General features: G+C 39.4%; 1 protein-coding gene and 1 long non-coding RNA gene across 6 annotated transcripts in view; one reads left to right on the top strand and one right to left on the bottom strand.

The window, feature by feature from the left end:
• Positions 1-24,284, bottom strand: part of ZDHHC14 (zDHHC palmitoyltransferase 14) — a 145,607-nt gene that overhangs the window by 47,623 nt on the left and 73,700 nt on the right. For 3 of the 5 annotated variants that reach the window (XM_084624401.1, XM_084624404.1, XM_084624403.1), the window contains exons 2-3: positions 23,705-23,877; positions 9,162-9,320 (exon numbers count right to left, since the gene is read on the bottom strand). In XM_084624401.1, the coding sequence (XP_084480527.1) occupies positions 9,162-9,320; positions 23,705-23,877 (332 nt within the window). The remainder of the gene's footprint in view (positions 1-9,161; positions 9,321-23,704; positions 23,878-24,284) is intronic. The other 2 variants (XM_084624402.1, XM_084624405.1) reach the window with 1 other exon arrangement.
• LOC311518517 lies at positions 3,315-23,816 on the top strand. The gene is made up of 3 exons (XR_014711003.1): positions 3,315-3,398; positions 7,504-7,979; positions 23,733-23,816. It is a non-coding gene; the product is annotated as an uncharacterized lncRNA (long non-coding RNA).

The following is a 24,284-nucleotide window of genomic DNA, read 5'->3' as shown; positions in this document are numbered from 1 at the left end:
CCAGAGTTTATTTAAGTCCCTAAAACAGCTTTTGAGAGCAATGGTCTTTTCCGCAGGCACAGAAAGAATATTTTCTTCATTTGGACTATCTAATTCAAAACTGAGAAACTGATTGGGAGTTGAAAAGGCAGGAAAACTTCTCTCTTCCAGTTTATAAATAAAAAGGAGGAGGGAGGGGACCATTATCTCATTTTTAAGAGACTTAGGCAAGTAGGAACTTTAGTTTCAGTCACTTTCACTTAGGCATATTTGAAAATTTTCCCAGGATGACCTGAAATAATTAATTTAATTCACTGACTACAGTTAATCCCTCTGTTCCTTTAACAACTCATTTAGATGTGAATGTGAAACATGTTTTGAGAAGAGAAATTTACATATCCAAAACATTTGAGGTTGTTTTGTTTAATAAAAAGACATTTTATATGCTGTTTTGTGTGTTTAAATTTCAGTTCCCATTCTAATGCAGCTTGACACAAAAGCAGAAAGTTAATTATCTAGTAAATAAGCAATATATCATTCACCATTTTCTAACATACTAAAAATGTACACTTACCAAGAATCTGAAAATATTAAGCTTTATATTTTCTTAAATAAATGTATCGTGTACCCTTCTAGGTAGCCAAAAGATGTACCAAATCTAGTGTAAAGGCTCCATTTAGCTGTAAATCAACATGTTTTAATGGTTATATCAACAAGTGAGAATGCACCTTTCTTTAGAAAATAATGGAAGTACAAATGGAAAAGTTGATTTAAATTGATTATTTAAATTGAGGCTTTCGTCTCAGTGATTTAAATCAATCCACTTTAGAACTAGGAACTTTTTAGTTCACACTCACAGCATCCATACAGGGTCACTATACTGCACCACTTTGGTGAGCGCGGATATTCATATCCCTGTAGTCTGAACTGCAGGGCAGTGTAGACAAGCACTTAGTTATAACCAACAGCTCAGCTTGCATTGATCAAAGTTACTATGGATAGTTGCAGTATGACAGAGGAAACAAGATCCATTGTCTTGGATGTCAAACTGGCTAATTATTTTGAGATCTAAGACATCTGCACACACTTTGTAATATTTACAACTATGGCTCTTTGTAGGATTATGATGTCAATGTATGACTACATCTATTCAGGATTACAGACTTTGTACTTTGCATGGAAATTTGTACTTGTCGCTTTTGTTTCCTCTTGAAACATCAATAAAAGTAGTAAAATAAAAAAACCCCTAAATAAATACTCTTTGTAAGTGCTTCTTAAATACAGAATTTGTCTATTTTCTCCAGGATCCTAATGAGATTGATGTACACAAAGGAAAATAAACACAATAGTGCTGGATTAAATCCTGTCTAATAATGTTACAAGTCTTTATAATTTAGACTATTTTAACCACAATCTTTGTATCCGATCCTTCATACCTTACTCCTGTGAGCTATTCTTATCTCATGTCATTTGTCCCATTGACTTCAGAGTGACTATGCACATGAAGAATATTTACTCACATGAGTAAGACTGACTAGACTAGATCCTTAACTGGTAACATTCACCTAAGAAATACTGAACCTTATACAACTTAAGTACGTAATGTACACTAGTATGAAATTCATTGTCTTTACAAAAGAATAATAAAGATTTTGTCATGAAATCAGTGTGAAAACCAATAATAAATTAAACAAAAAGTGACTGCTAATTAAATTGCTCTGGATGTGGACACAGATTTGCAACATCTGTGGGGGACAAGAGATAATGGATCTTTAAAGCCACCGAGTTTAGGCATCTCAGTATGTTTACTACAGTTGAAAAGAAAATAATTCAGCCTTTTGGCCTCTAGAGTAGATTCAGTGAATAAATAAAGTAATAATTTCATTTATAAACCACCCCCTGCAAAAGCGTTCAGGGTGCTGAACATTCATTAAATTTTTTTTTTGTAGGTGCCAAAGATAAGTATCTGTGATACCCTCTGCATGACTAAACAAGTCTATGCAAAGCCTTAAAAAGTGATGTGACCTAAACCAGCAAAGTAATTGTGAAAAATGGAATTCTATTAATGAGAATATATTTGGGTGTTTTGCATGACTACAAGAAGAAGTAATTCAGAAAGAGCAACAACGGGGATGCTCGGTAGATATTTTAAAACTAGGAGCAACTTAGATGCCAGTCGATGTGCCATCCCACAGATATAAGCCACATACACAAGTAATGTAATAAGATCACTTGTGGAGTAAACGGTCCACAAAGTAAACAGTCCATCTTTAATAGATAATGGCAGAAAGTTACCTTATAGAATAATGCTTTTTTGCACAAATGATATTTTAAAAATCAAATCTAGATGAAGATGTTTAATTTTATCAATAAAAATATTTATCAATTTATTGGGGAAACATCCAGCCATTGCTCTGGGTAGTTTCATAGTCATGAAATGTCAGCATATATAAAATACAATATAATAATTACATTGCACACTTCCCACACTACTGCTTCTAACAAATATCTGCAATTAATAACCAAAATCCCTTTATCTGCCAGTACATTAAGGGTAAAATTTTCAAAGGCACAAATGGCAATTAGGAGCCCAGCCCACATTGGCAGTCAGCAGGAGTTCAAAAGCTGCTAGGTGCCTAAGGCCTGTGCCTTCGAAAATCTCCCCATTATACATACCATTGCAAGTCCAAATATGCGTTTGTGCATTACCTAATACAACTTCCAACTACAACATGCACCATAGCCAAAATTCAAATGACGAGGTGGAGAAGCAGGGGCTGGGAGGGAGAAAATGGAAGTCTAGAGAAACGGGGTATTACTGCAACACACCTTGCAGCCATTTCTAAAAATGAAGGGTTTATTCCCCTTCATTCCTTACAAAATGCAATTTCTAAAGTCCTTGTGTATGGGGAGATTTTGGCAAACCAGTAAAGTGCCTGAATCCACTATTGCTTATTGCTAAAAGAAGCCAAGTCAGCAGACCGTAAAGTGGCCATGCAGCAGCCTCAGCTTGACCCAGGGAGGAGGGAAGGGGGTTTGGGGTGCCACAGAAAAGGCAGCTTGACCCCACATTCTTCCTGATAAGAATTGTGTTGAAGCTGCTGATCCATGCATTTTAGAAGAGCAGGATGTGCCCTCAGGAATGTGTTTAACAGGGTCTCAAGGCTGCAAACTCTGGGAAAAAACCTCACCTGGTTAACCAATAATCAGAAGAAAACCTCTTGCTTGACCATTGAAACTGCTTGCTTAACAAGTTTCCTTTAGGGGACATGTCATTGAGTTACTAATGTATAAAATAAGGGGGAAAAGTTTGAGGTTGTGGGACTCTTCGGGACTGGACTTTCCCACTGGATGCATCTTGTGTTCCCCACCAGCAGACAGGCTGCTGCTGTGCCACTTGAGAGCCACACTCAGCTTCGGTAATTATCAAGGGTTGGGGGTGTTTTACTAACCTGTGGCGGATGTGTGTAAGTGCTTGAGACGAAGTAAAATTTAACTTTAAGTGAAAGCACTCTTGTGTTGTCTTGTTTGTGCCAGCCATCTATCAGTCGGACGGTTGTGTCTCCCCTGATTTATTTCCTGACACTACCTCGCACAGAGTAAACGTTACCAGGAGCTTTGGGTTGAAAGAACCCCGGGTAACACTTGTTGCCTATCGATATGATCACCTCACTTCTTTTAATCCCTCCACTGTCTCCCCAACAGCAACGTATCAAATGTAAGCATTTGATCACCAACCCCAAAGCTCAATAAAATACTTATCCCTTCCTAATTATTTTCTCGTCAAGTTTTCTGTTACCTTCCACACACACCCTTCACTCCACCAACTTTCTTAACCATGTCCACGTATTTGTGAGCCTCTCCCACAATCACCCTTGTACTTTCTTCTACATGGTCTCCTCTGTACATAGTATCGCCTCCCTGAGTTAATCTATAAGAACATTATACTTTTAAACCCCTCTTAAAGACAGTCTTCTGATGCTGCTTACAGTGAATCTTACTAATTTGTATAAAAATCCCTTTTTGTTGCTCCTCTTCCCTAACCAACTCCTTGTTTTTGTCAGTCTTTCCCTAGATTGCAAGTTCTTTGACCACCCTCTCTACATGTCTAGAAAGTGTTTAGCTACAGTGGATACCACCATAAACAAAATCATTAATAAAAGGTAGTCAGCCAGACTCATCTGTGCATCTGGTAGCTTGCATTTTCTTTTTGGGGGTTTCAAAATACCCCAAAAGACAATATACCTTAGTTGGTATACAAAAGGAAGGCAGCTGATGTCCAGGTGAAGCCCAGAATGAACAGCTGTCCATTTCATTTTCTGCCAAAAAGAGCAGAGCTGGGTCGACTGAACAGCAAACCCTTAAGAAAACCGAAAACGTGCTTACGAGTACTCAGTGACTTGGCCCTCAAAACTAAGTGCAAAACTTACTTTCTTCAACTTGGCACTAGCACAGCTGTAACTACAATGAACAAAGATAAAGAGAGAAAAAGGAAGATTAGGAAAAAGAGCTGAAGAGGAGCTAGAGAAGGAAATTAAACAAAACACATACATAGCCCCAACTGTCTTAGGGAAGTAATTGAGGAAAATTATACCACTAACCTATTGAGATTTTGATTTTCACTTGGGAGGCACTCAGACACTAGAGTAGAGGGCCTGTGATGAGGTGAATCAGATGGGTTAAGGGGCTGCTTTGGCTTGGAGAAGCCCTGCCCCACAGCACCTGCAAGTCATGTCAGCAATGGAGGAGGAAGCTCCACTCAGTGGGCAGCCCTAGGAATGGAGCAGGCTCTCGAGCTTCCCAGCTCCCATAAAAATAGCTGGTAGCTAGCGGAGCCTCTGTCCTCACAGTAAGGGAACACAGACCCTGCCCGAAAAAAGGGGAAAGGGACCAAATCCCATAACTCGTGCTGGACACCCAGTGAAATCTGGAGTGGACTCTGGCCCATACTGGGCTGGGCCCCTCTGAAAAGGGGCTGAACTGAAACTGACTACAGGTTGCCCCTTTCATCCTTTTGTTTTATCTGTTTTGCTGATCTTGGATTGATCAATTGTTTCACTTGGAACTCCAAAAAGGGCAGAAATCACCAGAAAGCCTTGGCTGGAGGGCTGAAAGCTAGCCATTGCTAGACTGACACAGAGCGCCCCTGTTGAAAGGACTAGACTTGTGTGTGTGTCTTTCCATGCAGCAGCTGATGGGGACAGATCCCTGAAAGACCCATTATAAGGATGTTGCTAGTCATATCCTAAATTTTTTGGCTCCTGAAAAGGAGAGTTCTCAATTATGATCTAGTGTTAACTAGCCAAAGTCTCCCCTTTAAAAAAAAAAACCCACCTTTTCTGCATAGTCCAACTACAGTCGAAAAGCGGGACCATTGATTTATAGCTGACTATAGCACTGCAGAAGGACCTACTTTTATTTTTATTTGTACGCCCCATTTGTCTTTCCCGTTAATGATGTAAACAAACATTTTTCAACTAATGGTCCATTAAAGGTGATGTTAGAGTATTAATGCATAGTGAAACAGAATCAAGTAACGTACACAAGTGTCAGCTATACTGGACCGTAAAGCTTTATACAAATTATTCTAACTCCCAAACAGCCACAGCATACGAACATTTTAAAAGCTTTATACTACTACTACTGATCAACCTGTTCTAAATAACTCGTACTTTCAGTGCAGGAAGCTGATGCCATCTGGCAAACTTGACACACCCACTACAAGAAGAACCTGTGAGAGGTTTCTACAGAAAATATTTCTGATACCCATCCCTTATTTTTTAATCAATCAGTTATGTGCTGTGACTATTTTAACAAGTCACTCCCAGTTTTCTTTTCTTGCGCCTGGAACAGTGGTGTATAACCAGGGAAACTATTTAAACAAAAACATTTCACGTGAACCCCACCATTTGGCCAATTGTTGGAAATGTTTATACATTGTATTTTTAAAAGAATGATTTGTTGAAATAAGGTCCAATCCAGAAAGAACTCATCTATTGAAGTAATTTTATAATTGCCTGGGATAAGTTTTCTATGGCAGGAATGATTTAAGCAGAAAGGGAGAGTCTATTGAGGAGAGGCTGAGGGAACTAAGATTATTTAGTCTGCAGAAGAGAAGAGTGAGGGGGGATTTGATAGCAGCCTTCAACTATCTGAAGGGGGGTTCCAAAGAGGATGGAGCTAGGCTGTTCTCGGGGATGGCAGATGACAGAACAAGGAGCAATGGTCTCAAGTTTCAGTGGGGGAGGTCTAGGTTGGATATTAAGAAAAACTATTTCACTACGAGGGTGGTGAAGCACTGGAATGGGCTACCTAGGGAGGTGGTGGAATCTCCATCCTTAGAGGTTTTTGAGGCCCGGCTTAACAAAGCCCTGACTGGGATGATTTAGTTGGGGTTGGTCCTGCTTTGAGAAGGGGGTTGGACTAGATGACCTCCTGAGGTCTGTTCCAAACCCTAATCTTCTATGATTCTATTAGCAGGAAAAATCACTCAGAACTTTCCCTCTAACACACTCCTGTTTTTGACTGTAATCAATTCTAATTTGAAAATCAGAGAAACATTCCTATTTGTCCTACGGTCAATAAAAGCTGGCTTTTATAAAAAGAGATTTTAGCTTAAAATTGACCTCTGTTTATTTAAGAATTCCAATTTTAATATAGAAGAAAAACTTTTCCTGATTAGTAGATAGAATTTTTACCATAACATTTAACAGATTGATTTATTTACCAAAGAAACTGCCTGTAGGTATCCATTCATTATATGAAGACCAAAGGCTACCTTTCCACACTCAGCTTATAATTCACTATATGGATATTCTCTAAATGTGAATGTATAATTCTTCCAGTGATTGATATATACTGAAAAGGATCACTGCTACATGCTGCAATTGCATTTCTGAGCTGGAGACATCTGCATTATTTTCTTGACTGCACAAGGTTCAGGATCACCAGTGTGTTAATCAGCCACATTAAACCCCAAATGTATTCTAATTACACTGCAAAACTACACCGGTTTGAATAGTGGTTAAAAATCAAAAGTAGTCAACCACACTTACTTACCCTTCAAGAAACTATGTACAGAAGAGCATCAAAACATTATTTCAAAAAAAGAAAAGGAGTACTTGTGGCACCTTAGAGACTAACCAATTTATTTGAGCATAAGCTTTCGTGAGCTACAGCTCACTTCATCGATGAAGTGAGCTGTAGCTCACGAAAGCTTATGCTCAAATAAATTGGTTAGTCTCTAAGGTGCCACAAGTACTCCTTTTCTTTTTGCGAATACAGACTAACATGGCTGCTACTCTAAAACCTAATGTTATTTCAGTTTACTATTTTAAAATATAATCAGGGCCTGACATTGCCATTGGCAAGCGAATGCTAAGTAGGAAATTTTCTCTGAGTGAAGACTTAACCATCAAATTTCTGTGGATACTAAAGCAAAATTAAGTTTCTAGCCATTACCTTAGAGGAGACAAATTTCCAAACGTAAACTGAGTGTGAATGATATTGTGTTGTCATCTTGAGTCTGCAGATAGGCTGGAACTGTGAAGATGTGAACTGTCTACAGATCATATCCTGGCTGCAGAGCATAGCACAAGCCAATTACTTTGGAATTGCAACAGGAAAAGAAACTCCTCACCCTCATTACAGTTTAGCCAAGACAGCAGAGCTGCCCTGTGGCAACTACTCCGGACTCAAGGCTGAACACACTGTGATGCTTGTACCTGTGACATAAGCAGACTAACTGTAGCAGATGACCACCCTATTCCATCCCTACACACTCCTGTTGTGTTGGATGCAGGGAGTTCCCTGAAGATCTTGGCTCTCTAGCACAAAGGAAGGGCAAATACTCTACATGGGCTCCCCAAAAATTGCTGCATCCCCTGTGCTGTGGAACGCAAGTGGTTCTCTCTCAATGAGTGGCAAAGAAAGGACCAGGATTTGCCTTCAAAGGAGGTGTGGGTCACCAACCCTCATTTTCATGGGGGGTTAACGCCAAGGTACTGTTTTTTTCCCCTCCCACCAGTGATGCAAATCCCTAGTGTAGTTGCACTGCCCAGTGTAAGAAGTGACCTGCATCACTCTAGTTTACCCCAGGTTCAAAACTAGAGCAGGGGTTCCAAAACTTGGTCTGTGTCTTGTTCAGGGTAAGCCCCTGATGGGCCGTGAGACGCTTTGTTTACCTGAGCGTCCGCAGGTATGGCTCCTCGCAGCTCCCAGTGTCCACAGTTCACCATTCCCGGCCAATGGGAGCTGTAGGAAGTGGTGGCCCGTGGTACTTGCGGACGCTCAGGTAAACAAAGTGTCTCACGGCCTGCCAGGAGCTTACCCTGAACAAGCTGTGAACCAAGTTTGGGAACCCCTGAACTAGAGTGAGAAGCACTCGATGCAAGTAATTTTTACATTCTTCTAGTGCATTTGAACTAGGGGCATGCACTGGTGCAGCAACACCAGTGTAACTAGACCAGTGTGAAATGTAATCTCACTTATGCCTCATCTACACTTAAAATGTATATCAACACAGCTATGGTGCTCAGAGGTCCAAAACCCCCATTGTCGACACAGCTACACTGACGGAAGAATGCTTCAGTTGATCTAGCTACTGCTACTCAGGGAGGTGGATGCTATAGTGACAGGAAAAAACCCTTCCATCGCTGAGGTGTCTACACTACAGCACTATAGTGGCATAGCTACAGAAATGTGGCTATGCTGCAGTGCAGAAAAGCCCTTAGTCTGTCTGCAATGGGATTTTAGCCTCCAGTTTAGCTCTACCAGAGCAAACCTCAAGTGTAGATGTAATTTACACTAGTACAATGTGAATTGCACTGGTATAGTTTACCTCAGATGAGACCATGTCTTTAAACTAGAGGTTTGCACTGGTGCAACTACAATGGTAGCTAAATAGCAGTGTAGATGAGCCCTAATTCCCCCCCCACAAAACTGCTACATGGTTGAAACTTCCAGGAGGCTATATCTACCCTCCTCCAAAATCCTCACATTAGCTGGTAGGAAGCAGGATAATTGTGTTAGCTAGTGACCTTCTGGATGATTTTATAACCATGTGAGGCTGGTCTCTTTAAGCAAACCACCATATGTATTCATAGGAAGACTATCCTGCCCTCTAAAAGCACTTTAATGAAAAAATGACAAAAACTGAACATGTATGTTTTCTTTATACTCACCTACGCAGTTATCACAAAGGCTGCAATGTGAGGCACGAGGTGGGCGGAAAATCTTGCAAGTGAAACAGTATTTCAGTTTCACTGTCTGTCCATTGATGATTACTTCTTTTGTTCTGGGAGGTGGACGGTATCCTCCTGAACTGGAGCCATTTGCAATATCTAACAGGGAAATGATTAAACATTAGAACAATAATTTATATTCTCTTGCCAGATATGCGATAGGCACATTACTGTCATTTTAAATCCAGTTTCTTTAACATTTACATATATTTTTGTAGATTTAGAAAGCTTAAAAACAGTTTTTCTCTCTCCCAGACTCTGAATATCGAGGCTAATAACTCAAAATACAATGCATCACAAAAAATGGAAAAAAAACCCCACACAGCTAATTGTTTAAAAAAAAAAAAATCTAGCCACCACAGCTTCTGTACCACAAAAACCAAAATCCCACACTCTTCAGCCTAGCCAGCACCTTTAATATTTACTTCATGTACGATATCTAAGACTGAGTAACACAAAAATCTGTTCAAGCACAGACTCCATTTCGCTGGCTCCTCAAAAATAGGCTTGCTCTTCGTGGAGTTTCTTGTGATGTGTACATTTGTTCACTAAGAACTGGACTAACCACTAACTCATTTAACAGAGGTGACTAAAGTCATTTTCAACTGGGGAAAGAGCTCAAGGATTTTTTAGTTCACATCTATAAATGAAAAATGGCCCTCTTGCAAAATGCTGTAATCACTTTAAAAGGGAGGTTTTGCTTTTAGAAACGTTTTTAAGTCTTTAATTATTAAGACAAAGAAATGCAGCGTTCAGGCTGAATTTAATGCCCAAACTAGACATTTATACAATACACACCAACATTCTACCTATCATTAGAGCACTTGGCATATATGGCAAACAAGATCACTCATTGTTCTGAGACCCTTAAATACCATGGTAAAATGGAGTACATTCAGGAGAGTATTTCACTCATCTTGCTTTTTGAGAGTTTAAAATCAAACACGTAGTGATATTTTAATACAGCTGTTGTAGCTTAAAATCTGTTTACAAAGAAGTCTCTGCTTGCCATCTGGCAAAGTGATAGTTGAGTTTATTTAGGACAAGAACATTTATTACTCCAGAAGCTAGAGCACTGGCTAGGTTAATAATTTTTAAGGATCGATTTTGTATTTTAAATGCTTCTGAAGTGCAGATATATGCTGAGAAGCGCATGTGGTTAAAATGGTGCCTTCTTACTCAAAGAACTGCCCTCATTGATTAAAATCTGATTACTTTAGTGACAAAATGTAAGTTTTACTGTCAGCCAAGCAGAACCGAAAGAGCTATGGTAGAGTGAAACAGATTATTTTCTGACTCTTGCATCATAAACAGAATTGTTTTAATTAAATTTCAGTGTCAGGGCCACATGTGCAGCTATGTTTTCTTCAAATGATGCCTGCAGTTACAACTTGGATGAGCATAGAAAGGTCTAGGACTACCCTGAAGTATGAAACAGTAATACTATTACAGTTGCAAACATGCTATTCATCTAATAAATACAGTTACAAATATTTATAATATAAACAGGGTCCTGACAAACTTATGTTTCAGCACCCACTTCTGAAAGAACACAGAAATTGTATGTTAAGATAGTTACTATATATATCTGCATCTTTAGGTAAAAGGTTTATGAATATACTGAGCAAGTATCTTTAATTTTCAGATTTAAAAACTATTTTTTTCAGTGTAATTTATAATCTCCTGCCTTAATTTTTTAAAAAACTATTACAACAGTAAAAGCCTGTTAGAATCTTATGAATATATATATTTACAACCTTCACACAACCTTGAAGTTTTTTGTTTGAAAACTGATAGCTCTCATTGAGCTGAATTTGTCATAGTTCAAGCGTAAGAGACTATTCACAAAACAGATAAAGCCTCTTTAACAGCTCCTGATAATTACTAGATTTAATATTATAGCAACATGCTCCTGAGATACTAGGAGTATGTCTACAGTGCAACATAAACCCAGGGTTTGAATTCAGGCTTAAGTCTACCTCCACTTTCTTTCTGTCTAAACACAAATCATGCTAACCCAAGACTCAGACCCAGAGTCCTCAGGCTATATGGGTTTACATAACGTATATGATATGATTAGCATGATCGATGAGGAAGGAAACAATCTTTGGATTCCTTTTTATTTAGAACAGGGGTCTCAAACTCAATTTACCTGAGGCCAGTGCCAGTCCTCAAATCCTCCCAGCTGGCCAATAATGTCACTGAAGATGGTGTTGAGAAAAGAAAACTTTTATATTGTATTTTTTATTTTGAATTTCTTAGAAATAATAAAACTGTCATACAACTTTATACAATTCTTTGCATGCCAGAGAGTTTTCAGTGTTTGCCAGATACCTGGCAATGCTTCAGTTCTGTCAGTTCATTGATGTTTGACCTCAGCAGCTGAGCAGTTGAAACCTTCAGGATTGCAGCAAGGTGGCATCAGATAGTTGTGTTCAGTATTTTGACTTGTTTATATACATTGTGGAAAAAAGTGACGCTGCCTCCATGGCTGACTTTGCCCAGCAACTAGTGATGGTATCTCCATCCCTTTCCTCCAGCCAATGGGAGCTGCGGTGGGCTGCGCATGCAGCAGACATTGCTGGCAGCATGGCTGCATGTGTCTCTCCTCCGTGGGCCGCAGATGGCCCACGGGCCAGGACTTTGAGACCCCTGATTTAGAACTAAGCTAAGCTAACATTGTGGCAGGCAGCAAGAAAACATTCATACATACAGCATTATATTTAGCGCTTTACAGGTACCATGAGTGATTCCAGCCCCAAATTTAAAATGAAAAAAGGTGAGGGTTGAGGGGTTTTTTGGTCTTTGTTAGGTATGAACTTTTTAAAAATTAAAAAGGGAATATTTTACACATTTGCTATACAAAGACATCATTTATCATACGCTGCAGCATCAATAACCATGAAAAGCTTTACCACACAGCAATAAAAGTAATATGCTTAAGACCAAAAGAGATTATTTACAGGATATTTATTTATATATCTCCATTATAGACACACACACGTAATATGTTTTGTTATAAAAAGATACTGTATCATTTATTTTTATTGCTAAAATTGAGACAGTTAAGCACACTTACCATACTTTGAATGACGTTACCACAAATATGCTAGCACTAGCCTTTAATCATAAAAAAAAAAAAAATCAAATTCATCCTTAGTGGAACTCCACTGACCTTAATGTAGTTATAATCAGGGATGAGTTTGACCTTAGGTGTCAATGACAGACTAAGACTGTGGTCAAAAACGTCTGTATTTGTCAGCCCTAATTAGGCTCCAATTCAGCAAGATATTTAAGCAAGTACCTAAATTCAAGCATGTTAATAGTCCTATTGACTTTAACTAGATAACTCGCATGCTCAAAATTAGGCACGTAATTAAGTCCATCACTTAAGAGGGGCTTTAATACATAGGCCTTTCTAGAATACCTTATTAATTTATTCTACCGATTAATTTTGGAGGATTGCATTTCCAAACATGGTTTTAGTCAAACCTGGCTGACAATGCTGAATGTGATTTTCTGCAATGACTGCTAAGTAATGGTCAGCAAAACATGATGTTTTTTTTTAAAAAAAAAAAGATTTGCTTACAGCTATACCAAACAGCCACCATATTAAACAGTTAAGCACAGGTCTAGTAAAACCATACTTGATATCAGTTTTGATCATGTTTTTTCTACCACAATTCAAGCCATAGTATGGATAGAACCTTCAGTAAGTAGATCAGCTTACACCCAGAAGCAGGAGTTGATCATCCCCATTACTTTCATTTACACAGCTTTGAATATTATCAGCTCTGTAAAATTATCCAGACCCTTTTTCTTTCTTTCCTATATACATTCATAGTATGGGTCTTCATGTGCCCAGGTATATGGCCACATCCTACTTACCTCCATATACATAAAACATAAGCACTAAACATGTAATATCTAGAAAATATATGGCTTGTGTTCGTATTATTTTACCAAGCTGGATACAATATAGATGTGAAATTTCCTTCCCTTTCTTTTCAGAGGCTTTTAATCTTTTCCAAAATGAAACTTATATTTGGGGAAAATGTACATTAAGAGTCAAATCCTGATCCCCGTGAGGGCCAAGTCACAGGAGTTTTGCCATTACGTTTCAAAGGGACAACAATTTGGCCCTAAAACAATACATTGATAAAGCAATAATTTGTTTTTTTTTCCAGCTGCAGTAAAGGCCTAGTGTCAGCAAAATTCTTCATGAATGAACTCTGACATCTGTAAAAGCACAAAAATAAATATTAAAAAGATCTTACCACAACAAGGAAGGTCCTCTTTTTGTGTAACCATCTAAGTCCATGCTGCACACTTAATTATAAACACTGGGCTACATGGAGGAAAAGTCAGTATCTAGACAACCAGGAACTTAAAACTTGAGAATGCCATTCTCAAGGGAGAACAGCAGAACTTCTCACTCTACAAAAACACTGGGAATGTGATTTAAAAAAACCCCCGTAAAGTAGTGCTGTTCACTGCAATCCACTTGTAACTCTTGATCTGTTATTGACAGGGCTGGATTAACCTTTTGTAGGCCTCGCACCTAACATATTTGTGGGCTCCCATAGAGGCAATGGAGCATGATGCAGGGACGTCAGTCCCCATAGCGACGGGCCAGCCCAGTGTGAGGGCACTATTTACAAACTGGCAGTTGCCAGACGCACAGTGCCCCACCCGGCCCTGTGCTGCCAGCATGCCCCTTCCCCTCAGAGGGGGGCGGGGGGTGCCATGCCACAGCACACCACCCAGCCCCCCCACCCAACACTGAACCCCCCCCCCCGATTCCCTATGGCCAGAGCCCCCCTGTGGCCCCTGCCCAAAAATGCACACCACCATCCCTGCCCACCGCCCCACCACAACTGCCTGGCACTGCCCACTGAACCCCCACTCCCTAGTGTCCCAACACACAGATCTTCCCCACCACCTCACAGCCCAGCACACCCCAGAGACCCACTCCCCACCCCCTGCCTCCTGCCAGCACTCACCAGCTCTGCTGGGAGGTAACTGTATCTGCCGGGCTGAGCCAGCAGCACACCCAGAGCTGGTCCCGGGGCCAGGAATCACTGCGGCCCCTTGGGTGGTGGTGCGATCAGCAGGCCAGTGCTGGCTGGGCTCTCTCAAGACGCACTTGCCTGGAGGGGCAAAGGCAAACCCCCCACCCTCACCCCCACCCCAATTGGTAAGACTGGCCAGGCTTCTGCACCAGTCCCAGGCAGCTCAGCTCTGGGGAGACAGGTGGGGGAAGCAGAGATGGAGGTACACTGTGGTCCAGCCAGGGAGCAGAGAGGAGCAGGGCAGTGGGGCCACGGGGTGGAGAGGATCCTTCAGCCTGAGGCACAAGTGATGGGCGGTGAGGAGCTAGTGGGCTGGCAGAGTCTCAGGATGCAGTGCAAGCGGAGCAGGCCGGGGCCCCTTCTAAGCATGGGCCCAGCTCCATGGAGCTGCTGGCGCCATTGTAAACCCAGCACTGATTTTTGAGCTAAAGACTACACTGACTTTCAGAAGAGGACTTACTGTCCCAATTTAGAAAAAAAGATTACAAGAGTAACTTTCCATAATCCTTTTTGAACTCTAGAACTCTGTTAAACATGAAGCTGCTATTTTCTCTTTCTGTCATGAGATTCTGGTTTACTGAGAGGAGAAAAGGAAAGACTGGAGGTGAGAGTGCTCTGGAAGATCTGCCTGGCAAGGAACAGTGTCCTATTTATCTCAAAATTTTCATAAAATTAGCCATACTGTATCAGACAACTAGCCTATTAAGTTGGTACCCTACTTCTGGAACGGAAGCAGAACACAACCAAGTTGTACTCTCAAAACAATATTTGCTTGGCCAATTGTACAGTACTCTAAAAGGTTGTTGGCGGGGGGGGGGGGGATTTCCTTAAAAACACTGGAGTAATTCAGATTATATTCTTTAAGTGTGTGTAAGAAATGGGGGTGGGGGGAGGGGAGTGAAGAAACCCAAATTGGTACAGTAGTACTTATACATCAATGAGACTTAGTGACGGATTACAGCTGCGGCTTAACATTGAGTTCTTAGGGCTTTTGGACATGCTTGAAAGCAGCAGCAAAATAGAACAGGTTTGAAGCAACCTGGCCTAAGAGATGAATTTGGGAGGATGTGTGTAAGATTTGAAGAGATCCATGTAAGAAATCAGTGTGAAGATAAGAAATACAAAGCATTTCCCTTTCTTTTCTTCACTGTAGATATGCCCTTTATAGTTGGAGAAGAAAAATGCAAAACCATCTTTTTAGAAATTTATTTGCAGCACCAGTGCTATGCAGAGAGATTAACATTCATGAGGAACAGTTAATCTCTCCTACACATATTGGACAAACCCAGACTCGGGGGATCTCCTCTTGATAAATTCATTCCTCTTACCTCAGTTATCTTTTCCTATGCGGCTTTAATTAAAAAAAAAAGTGCAGTTGCACTATATTTTTTTCTAATTGCCAAAAATAGGCTGAAGAGTATTCCAAATGAAATTTAATGCAAGACTGATAAAGTAGTATCAAGGTTTACATTTTAATTGCACAGAAGATAGGAAATTCCAAGTTATAATTCTCACAGCAGCAGTTGCCTCTTTGCATGTACCAGGGAATGTGGAGTTAAGATAGGTCTGGGGAGCGGGAAGGAGAGGGAGATATGAGGAGAGTGGGACAGAGATTTTGGGGTGGGAAGATGGGGGCAGAAGGGTTTCTAACTACTAAAGCACATTCTCCTCCGGAAGCTGGAAAGGAATCCTGGATTCCTGAGTCTCTGCATTCTTTGCTAGTGGTTTTTCATAATTATTTGCTGATAGCAAAGTGTGCGTCTAATCCCCCCTTAAGTGCCTGATTCATATAGAGGACAACCACCTACTACTGCTACTAGTTATTCCATTAGCTCAAGTGTCAGACATCTGTGATGTCTATCTAAAGGTCCAAAGCCTGCTCATGACCCACGCTGGGAGTTAATATGGTTCCACATGATGGAATTTCTGTTGGATTTGTTTGCTTTTACTTAAAAACTTAGCAAATTACATAAAGAACATTAAGGTTGCAGAGTCAAGCACCCAAAAGTTAGGAAATGCCAAATCTAAGGTTGCCTATGTAACCTTAATTTGACCCTTATGATTCAGTAGTAGAGATGTTGTTTTAACTCTGTACTTGGTGCTGGTACGACTGCTTCTAGAATACTGTGTCCAGTTCTTGATGTCCACAATTCAAGAAGGATGTTGATAAAATTAGAAAGTGTTCACAGAAGAGCCACAAGAATGATTAAAGGATTAGACAGCATGCCTTATAGCGATAGACTCAGAGAGCTCAATCTCTTTAGTTTAACAAGGAAAAGGGATGATTTGATTACAGTAAGTACCTAGATAGTGAACAATTTTTTTCATATTGGACTCTTCAATCTAGCGGAGAAAGATATAACATGATCCAAGAGCTAGAAGTTAAAGCTAGACAAATTCAGACTTGAAATAAGGCATAAATTTGTTTAACCGTGAGGATGATAAATCATTGGACCAATTAACCCAGGTTTTTGGTGGATTCTCCATCACTGGCCATTTTTAAACCAAGAATGGGGGGGAGAGATAGCTCAGTGGTTTGAGCATTGGCTTGCTAAACCCAGGGTTGAGAGTTCAATCCTTGAGGGGGCCATTAAGGGATCTGGGGCAATAAGAAGGAATGGTATTTGGTCGTACTGTGAAGGCAGGGGACTGGACTCGATGACCTTTCAAGGTCCCTTCCAGTTCTATGAGATAGGTATATCTCCATATTAAATGGATGTTTTTCTAAAAGTTATGCTATAGGAATTTTTTTCAGGAAAGTGCTATGGCCTGTTCTATACAAGTGGTCATATTAGATTATCACAACAGGCCCTACTGGTCTTGAAATATATTAATCTACATGATCAACTACTATTTTTTCAGCCTGACACAAATGCCTGACATGCATTTTCAACCAGAACAGAATTTGGGAAAGTTTTAAGCAACTGAAAACAGGGTCTCAATGGATAATTTCAGGCAACCTTAATAATAGGCAGCACTAGTAGTGCTGCCTATAATGCTGTCTGCCTTCCACCCCCACAGCTTTTAGGATTTTTTTTTTTTAGTCATTCAGTACAGATTTATTCCTTGTATTCTTTCTGAATTTACATCTTGTTTCCAGAGAATGGAAATGAAAATGAGAAAGCTAAGATACTCTCTTCACCAATTAGCCAGGATTTTAAAGTAAACACTGCATCCTTCGGTAGGGGCCAATAGCTCCTTCCATTGACATCCAAAGGCTGTTTATGCTCCTGCCACTTTCTGTGTAGACAATCGCATTACATAAACATCTCTTAAAAATCGACTATTATCACAGTCATCTGAAAACCATGGGTACACTTAAAAGTTCCACATATGAGTGCTGGGTGCCAAAACTGGAGAGCTAATTTGTTGTTCTGAAATTAGTGTACTAACTTCAGATAGCTATCAGTGCACCTGTTCATCTATCTTGCCAAACAGCAAGATTCTAGTGATTTGGGGGTCAGGGGGGAATCATCACAGCAAGATAGTTCCTCTAATTGCCATCATGATTCACATTTGTAATATTTCAGATAATCAACAGTATTATCTTTATGTATAGTTGCTAAAAAGTTATTTCTTTTTTACTTTAAAAAATAACTAAAAACAAAACTTTAACGTAAAAGAGTAATAGATTATACAGGTTTCTGGTTTGGAATAAAGTCCTCCAAAAATTCATGGTTATTATTACTGGTGTATAACTAACGATCTAGTAAATTTCATTAGCACTTTTATTAACAGAATTATAATTTTATTTTTGCCAAAAGGCAAAATCAGAACCAGACACAAGAGACTGAAGAGACCTTTGGTAAGGAGGGTGGACTGTAGAATCTTTTAGGATTATTCTCAATTATTTTATCTTCTTTCATTTTATTCTCTCTTGCATTTGTTTTCAAATAGAGATCGGAGAGTCTCCTCATTGCTGGGGGAGGATTTATTTTCTGGGTGCATTGAATTTTCAAAAACTGTCCCAGGAATCACTATATCATTATAGGAATCACTTAGCTTTTTAGATTATCTCTTTTCAGAAATCAATATTTACAGTTGTTACCAATTTGCCTCAACCAATTTAACTAACTGATGCACATTTTCAGTTTCCAAAAATAATTTAAACTGTATCAAATACAAATAAAGGAGTCATTCACCAAACTCCCTCCCACTGACAGTAGTAAAAATCCAATCAATCCACTTGTTGAAATTTCAATGTGATATATGCCATCATGGCAGAGAGGCATTGCTGGCACATGTACATTGGTCAAACTGGACAGTCTCTACGTAAAAGAATCAATGGACACAAATCAGATGTCAAGAATAATAACGTTCATAAACCAGTCGGAGAACACTTCAAACTCTCTGGTCACTTGATTACAGACCTAAAGGTAGCAATATTACAACAAAAAGACTTCAAAAACAGACTCCAACGAGAGACTGCTGAATTGGAATTAATTTGCAAACTAGATACAATTAACTTAGGCCTGAATAGAGACTGGGAGTGGATGGGTCATTACACAAAGTAAAACTATTTCCCCATGTTTATTTCCCCCCCTCCCCACTGTTCCTCAGACGTTCTTGTTAACTGCTGTCAATGGCCCACCTTGATTATCACTACAAAAGGTCCCCCCCCCCCAGCTCACCTGCTGGTATTAGCTCATCTTAAGTGATCACTCTCCTTACAGTGTGTATGATAACACCCATTGTTTCATGTTCTCTGTATATATAGATCTCCCCACTGTATTTTCCACTGAATGCATCCGATGAAGTGAGCTGTAGCTCACGAAAGCTCATGCTCAAATAAATTTGTTAGTCTCTAAGGTGCCACAAGTACTCCTTTTCTTTTTACTTGTTAGACCGTATCCCAAAGGAGACTTTCTCTGGGATAACCTGTAACTTACTTTCAATATGTTTGTGCAAATACAGGGCTAAGGAAAGAAGGTAGATTAACATTTCTGGAGACAGTATATCTACAGAGCAAGTACAGAACAAGCTGCAGCGATGCAGCAGTCCACACACTGACCTACTAACACGCTTCGGCCTTTACCTGAAGAGACCTCCTCCTTGACAGACACATCAGTGTCTATATCCGTTCAAAGTCTCTTTGCTAAAGTGGTCAACAACGGGACCAATTAGCATCAAATATGATGGTGATTCTTCTGATATGGATTCTTGTCTAGAGGGAACTGGATTGAGACCAAACTCATTTCACGAAAAACAAACCTACAATTGCCAGGTGGTAACTTTTTTATTGAAATATTCATGCTTTCCCAGTAATTTTCATATAGGAATCCTAATGGTTAAACAGCCTTAACATTCTTAAATCTCTTTACTCTTTATTAAAGTCATACAGATATGTTGCACACTTTTAGAAATAAGTATAATAGTCTAATTACACCATTTGGGAAGTATTTGGAACTGTGTATTTTTCATAGGAGAAGATGATAAAAAGAAGGCTTGGCAACGGAGGATTTGCTGTGTTTGATGGTTGTAGGGGTGGTGGGAAGGGAAGTGGGAGTTATGGAAGCCACTGGAAGAGTTAAATAGTTGGTGATAGGAGGTTAGATTCAGACAAACACTCCATTGCGGAGAATATACATTTCTGTGTCATATATTCATCCAAAGTACCTTATCACTTCTTGGATTAAAAGTACTCATCCTCAGTACTCTAAGGATTCAATAAATATATTTTCGTTTAAATTATATTATAATTAAAATATTTCTCCTACTACCTTCAGCTCCAGCACTAAAATAGGCAAAGAAAGTTCACCTTTTCCCAAATATCGTAATAAAATTGAAGCAATACTACTTTACAAAACCCTTAGACTCAATTGAACTCAACATAACATTGAATAGTCATGTCAATCCTTTACTTCTGTAACTAGCACTACCTCAAGAGGGCTTTTTGTGGAATACCAGAATATTTTTATTGTTCATTTACACAATAATTACGACAACTTCACAGGAGAAGAACATAAGAATGGCCATACTGGGTCAGACCAAAGGTCCATCTAGCCCAGTATCCTGTCTTCTGACAGTGGCCAGTGCCAGATGCCCCAGAGGGAATGAACAGAACAGGTAATCATCAAGTGATCCATCCCCTGTTGCTCATTCGCAGCTTCTGGCAAACAGAGGCTAGGGACACCATCCCTGCCCAGCCTGACTAATAGCCTTTGATGGACCTATCCTCCATGCATCTATCTAGGTTTTTTTTTTTAACTCTGTTATAGTCTTGACCTTCACAACATCCTCTAGCAAAGAGTTCCACAGATTGACTGTGTGTTGTATGAAGAAATACTTCCTTTTGTTTGTTTTAAACCTGCTGCCTATTAATTTCATTTGGTGACCCCTAGTTCTTGTGTTATGAAAAGCTGTAAACACTTCCTTATTTACTTTCTCCACACCAGTCATGATTTTGTAGATCTCATATCTCCCCTTAGTCATCTCTTTTCCAAGCTGAAAAGTCCCAGTCATATTAATCTCCTCATATGGCAGCCATTCTATACCCCAAATAATTTTTGTTGCCCTTTTCTGAACCTTTTCCAATTCCAATATAAAAGGGGCAGTCCCTTATTTTTCAGCTATACTGTATAGTAATCAATTTACCTGTCTGAATTCCATCTTCTCATAAGTTTCCACAGTCCACTCCAAATAATTTTGTTTTAAAGAAAGCGTCATAGCTTTTTCCTGAGCTTTTCATAAACACATCTCAGACTATTTTTCTACTATTAAAAAACAAAACAACTGTCCCAGCAACTGTCTTAAATTTCAGCACATTATGTACTCAGTTTTTGATTTTGAAAAAATGTCTTCAGTTATATCACTGGCAAAAAACTGAAAAACAAACTCTTAAACAGCCTGCTCAAAAGTCTTCTGGTATTTTCCCCAACAACATAAATTTAAACTCTGGCATCTGTTTTCTAGATCTTTGTATTTTATGAAAATTAGAAACTCCTTCATTTATAACTCCCAGTCCTTGTTTATACAATGCACTATTCTCTTCAGTTACACTAATTTCTCAGCATGAATAAGTTTCATATTAATTTCTTAAGACATTCTGACTGAAGTGAGGATTCAGTCTGCCTCTAATTCATATAGATTTTGCTTCTCTTCAGCCTGTGCTTACATTCTGCGCTAGGCCTTTCTTCTTTTAGGTTACCCAAAATGCCACAGCCAACAGAAAGTTAATAAAAAATATTTTGGGAGTGACATGCTTGGGTCACCTGGCATTTTCCTGCCTTTTCTCCTATTTACTCTCCGCCCACTTTGGTTCTAGCTTGCAGCAATGCTCCTGTCAGCCAAGGTTGGCTGGATAGAACTCCCCTTCTGCCACATCAGTGAATGCTCACTGATGCTCAGAGCAGCAGTGAAAGGGAGGGATACAGCATAAAAGCATCATGAGGAGCTGAGACCTGAATTCTGGTATATCAACACAACATGGTGTTATTACACTGCTCAGCCAGAACTAGAAAATGTAATACAGCTATATACTTCAGAGTTCCAAGAATGCCTAAGGGAAATAATTCTCCCCACAACCAGAGCTGCTGTATGACCATGCATCCCACACTGCCCCTGCACCCGTCCCAAATGGGGAGTACAATGCTGGAGGAAGAAGGGCTTGTGGATCCAGCAAGTTGCAAACCCACTGATTTGATGTTAATACTCTGATGCCACTGTGTGGCGAGGTACACATAAATCCCCTGTGGAGTACAGCTCTCTGGCATGTAGGGAAGGCAGAGCACCACATAGCCCCCCTGCATCCCATCCCCCAATGCCGCACAGTGAAACCACACTAGTTCTGCTGTGGACCCTCTATATCTGCTGAAGGGGGACAGGAGTTTACCAATAACACAACAGTGACCAGTAAATTGATTACTATATTTCTATAGTAATACAGAAATACAATTTTATCTGTAGAATAAACACAAGCCAATGACAAACTTGTGTCTCCTTCTATAAAACACAGTTTTCTTCCAACTGCAACTGTTCTGAAACTGAGCCCTTCAATCAAAACTTGTGTTAGGATTTCATCATACTGCAACCTCAAGATTCAAATGCTGCAAAAAAGGCAACCATTACAATTTAAAGGGCTATTCTATGGTTCTATATGATATTAAAAATGAACTGGTGATCTTAAATCTCTGCCAAAGCCTTTGAAAAGGCATTCTAAAGTAATGTATGTAAAAGGTGATAAAAATATCATTTTCTGACCCACAAAATCCACCATGTGGGAAAACTTGTAGGTTTCATAATTTATTTTTGTACTTTCATAACTGTCATTGGAGAAAGAAAAGTCAACTATGGCATCAAAAGAGGAACAGAGGAAGAGGTCATAATTTGTATCAGATAGAAGACTCCTATATTCACAGCCTCACAGTTTTACTGCCGCTTAACATACTTAATTGTAATTGTTTGTGTCTTTTCTGTTCTTACAAGAGTGTAGCTTTCGCTGAAAACTGACTATTGAAGTTGCATTGCGGGGTTTCATGTATGTTTCCCAAGGAATTCTGTTTCAAATTAACAGTATTGGGAGGTTGTTTTTTTGTTGTTCTTTTTTTGCTTTCGTAAAAAGATTTTTGATTCAGCAACTCTGCAAGGGCTTTGACAGCCAAGTAGCATATCTTTTGGTTATGACATTTGCAATTATAAAAACTCTGCAATTAGGACTTAGTAAATAATTGTCTTGATGTAGGAGCCATATCAGAATCTAGCTCACTCTTCCATAGTTGTGTTGGCTCTGCATGAATAAAAAATAATAAAAGTTTAACTGTTGTCATAGATGTGCAACCTTCCATGGACTCTGTCTTTCTATGTGCTTGTATGCTGCCTAACACAAATCAGTACAGCCCTGTGCGGATACAAAATTTGTATCCGCATCCAAACTGCGATCCACAAACATGGTCCATGAATATAAAACAACTATCTGCAGATTTGCGGGGCTCTACAAATCAGTCCCTGTTCCTAGTTGGGGTCCTTCGGCAGACAATATAAACAAACATATCAATGTCATACTTAGATGTGACCCAACATAAGGTATGTTGCCTAAGAAGGTGCAGAATTTAAGAGTTTAAGAAGTATTGCATGCCTGTGTCACTTTTCTTCCCATAAACACTTTTAGAAGTATATACCAGTAAGTATTTTTTTATGCACTAGGGAACCTTCCATCATATATAGAGAAAAGGCCAGTAACAAATCAAAGCAGTAAGCTATCATTCTTCATGCTCACCACTGTGGTCAGCAACTTCTGACTGAAGAATTCCTCAGACTCTTTTCTAGGAGAGTCAATACTATTTGTGGGAGTTAAAATATTATTTCAGAGTGATTACTGCTGAGATGGGGGTTTGTCCTCCACAAGCTGAGCAGCATTCTGCCTCCGCACAGTACATACACACTTGGAAGAAAAGCGAAGGGACAATGACAGACCTTCTGTGTTACCTATTTGTCTTTCCAGGTCTGCTGCTTCATCTGGTGTTGCACGTGGGAGGACTCCAGGATCACTGAAACTAGTACGCAGCAAGGTCCCCATCACGAAAAAGAACAGAATCCCACCTATTGCAGGAATAGCAGGTGTAATCTTCTCTGACAAATATGGACAACTACAAGGGAGAGAGGAAAAAGAAATAATTGTTATACTACTAATGTCAAATAGTGCAATACATGTTCTCAGAAACTATTAAGTCACTTGCCATTAAAGATCTATCCAGGTTAAGAATTTATATTCTATTAAGTCTATATTGCTTTGTAGTGGAATGCTACCCATACTTTTAATAAAGCTGAAAGATGGCTTTAAAAAGCCACACCTATCACTGTTACCTAGTACTAGTTTAATATAATAAAGATTCAAAAAGCATAACAACCACCGCATTGTTAAGTAATATTCCCTCTAGTATAAGAAAAACACAGGTTTTGTTGCAGACTATTATTAGTTCTTTACTGTATCTTAGCATAAACTTTGTTTTACAGTTTGATGACAATCAGCTGCGAGGACAAAACTGAGAAAATT

This window comes from Lepidochelys olivacea, assembly GCF_965140295.1.
Source record: "Lepidochelys olivacea isolate rLepOli2 genome assembly, chromosome: 3".
Classification (NCBI taxonomy): Eukaryota; Metazoa; Chordata; order Testudines; family Cheloniidae; genus Lepidochelys; species Lepidochelys olivacea.
The sequence above is the reverse complement of the archived record's forward strand: the minus strand, read 5'-3'. Positions and strand labels throughout refer to the sequence as shown.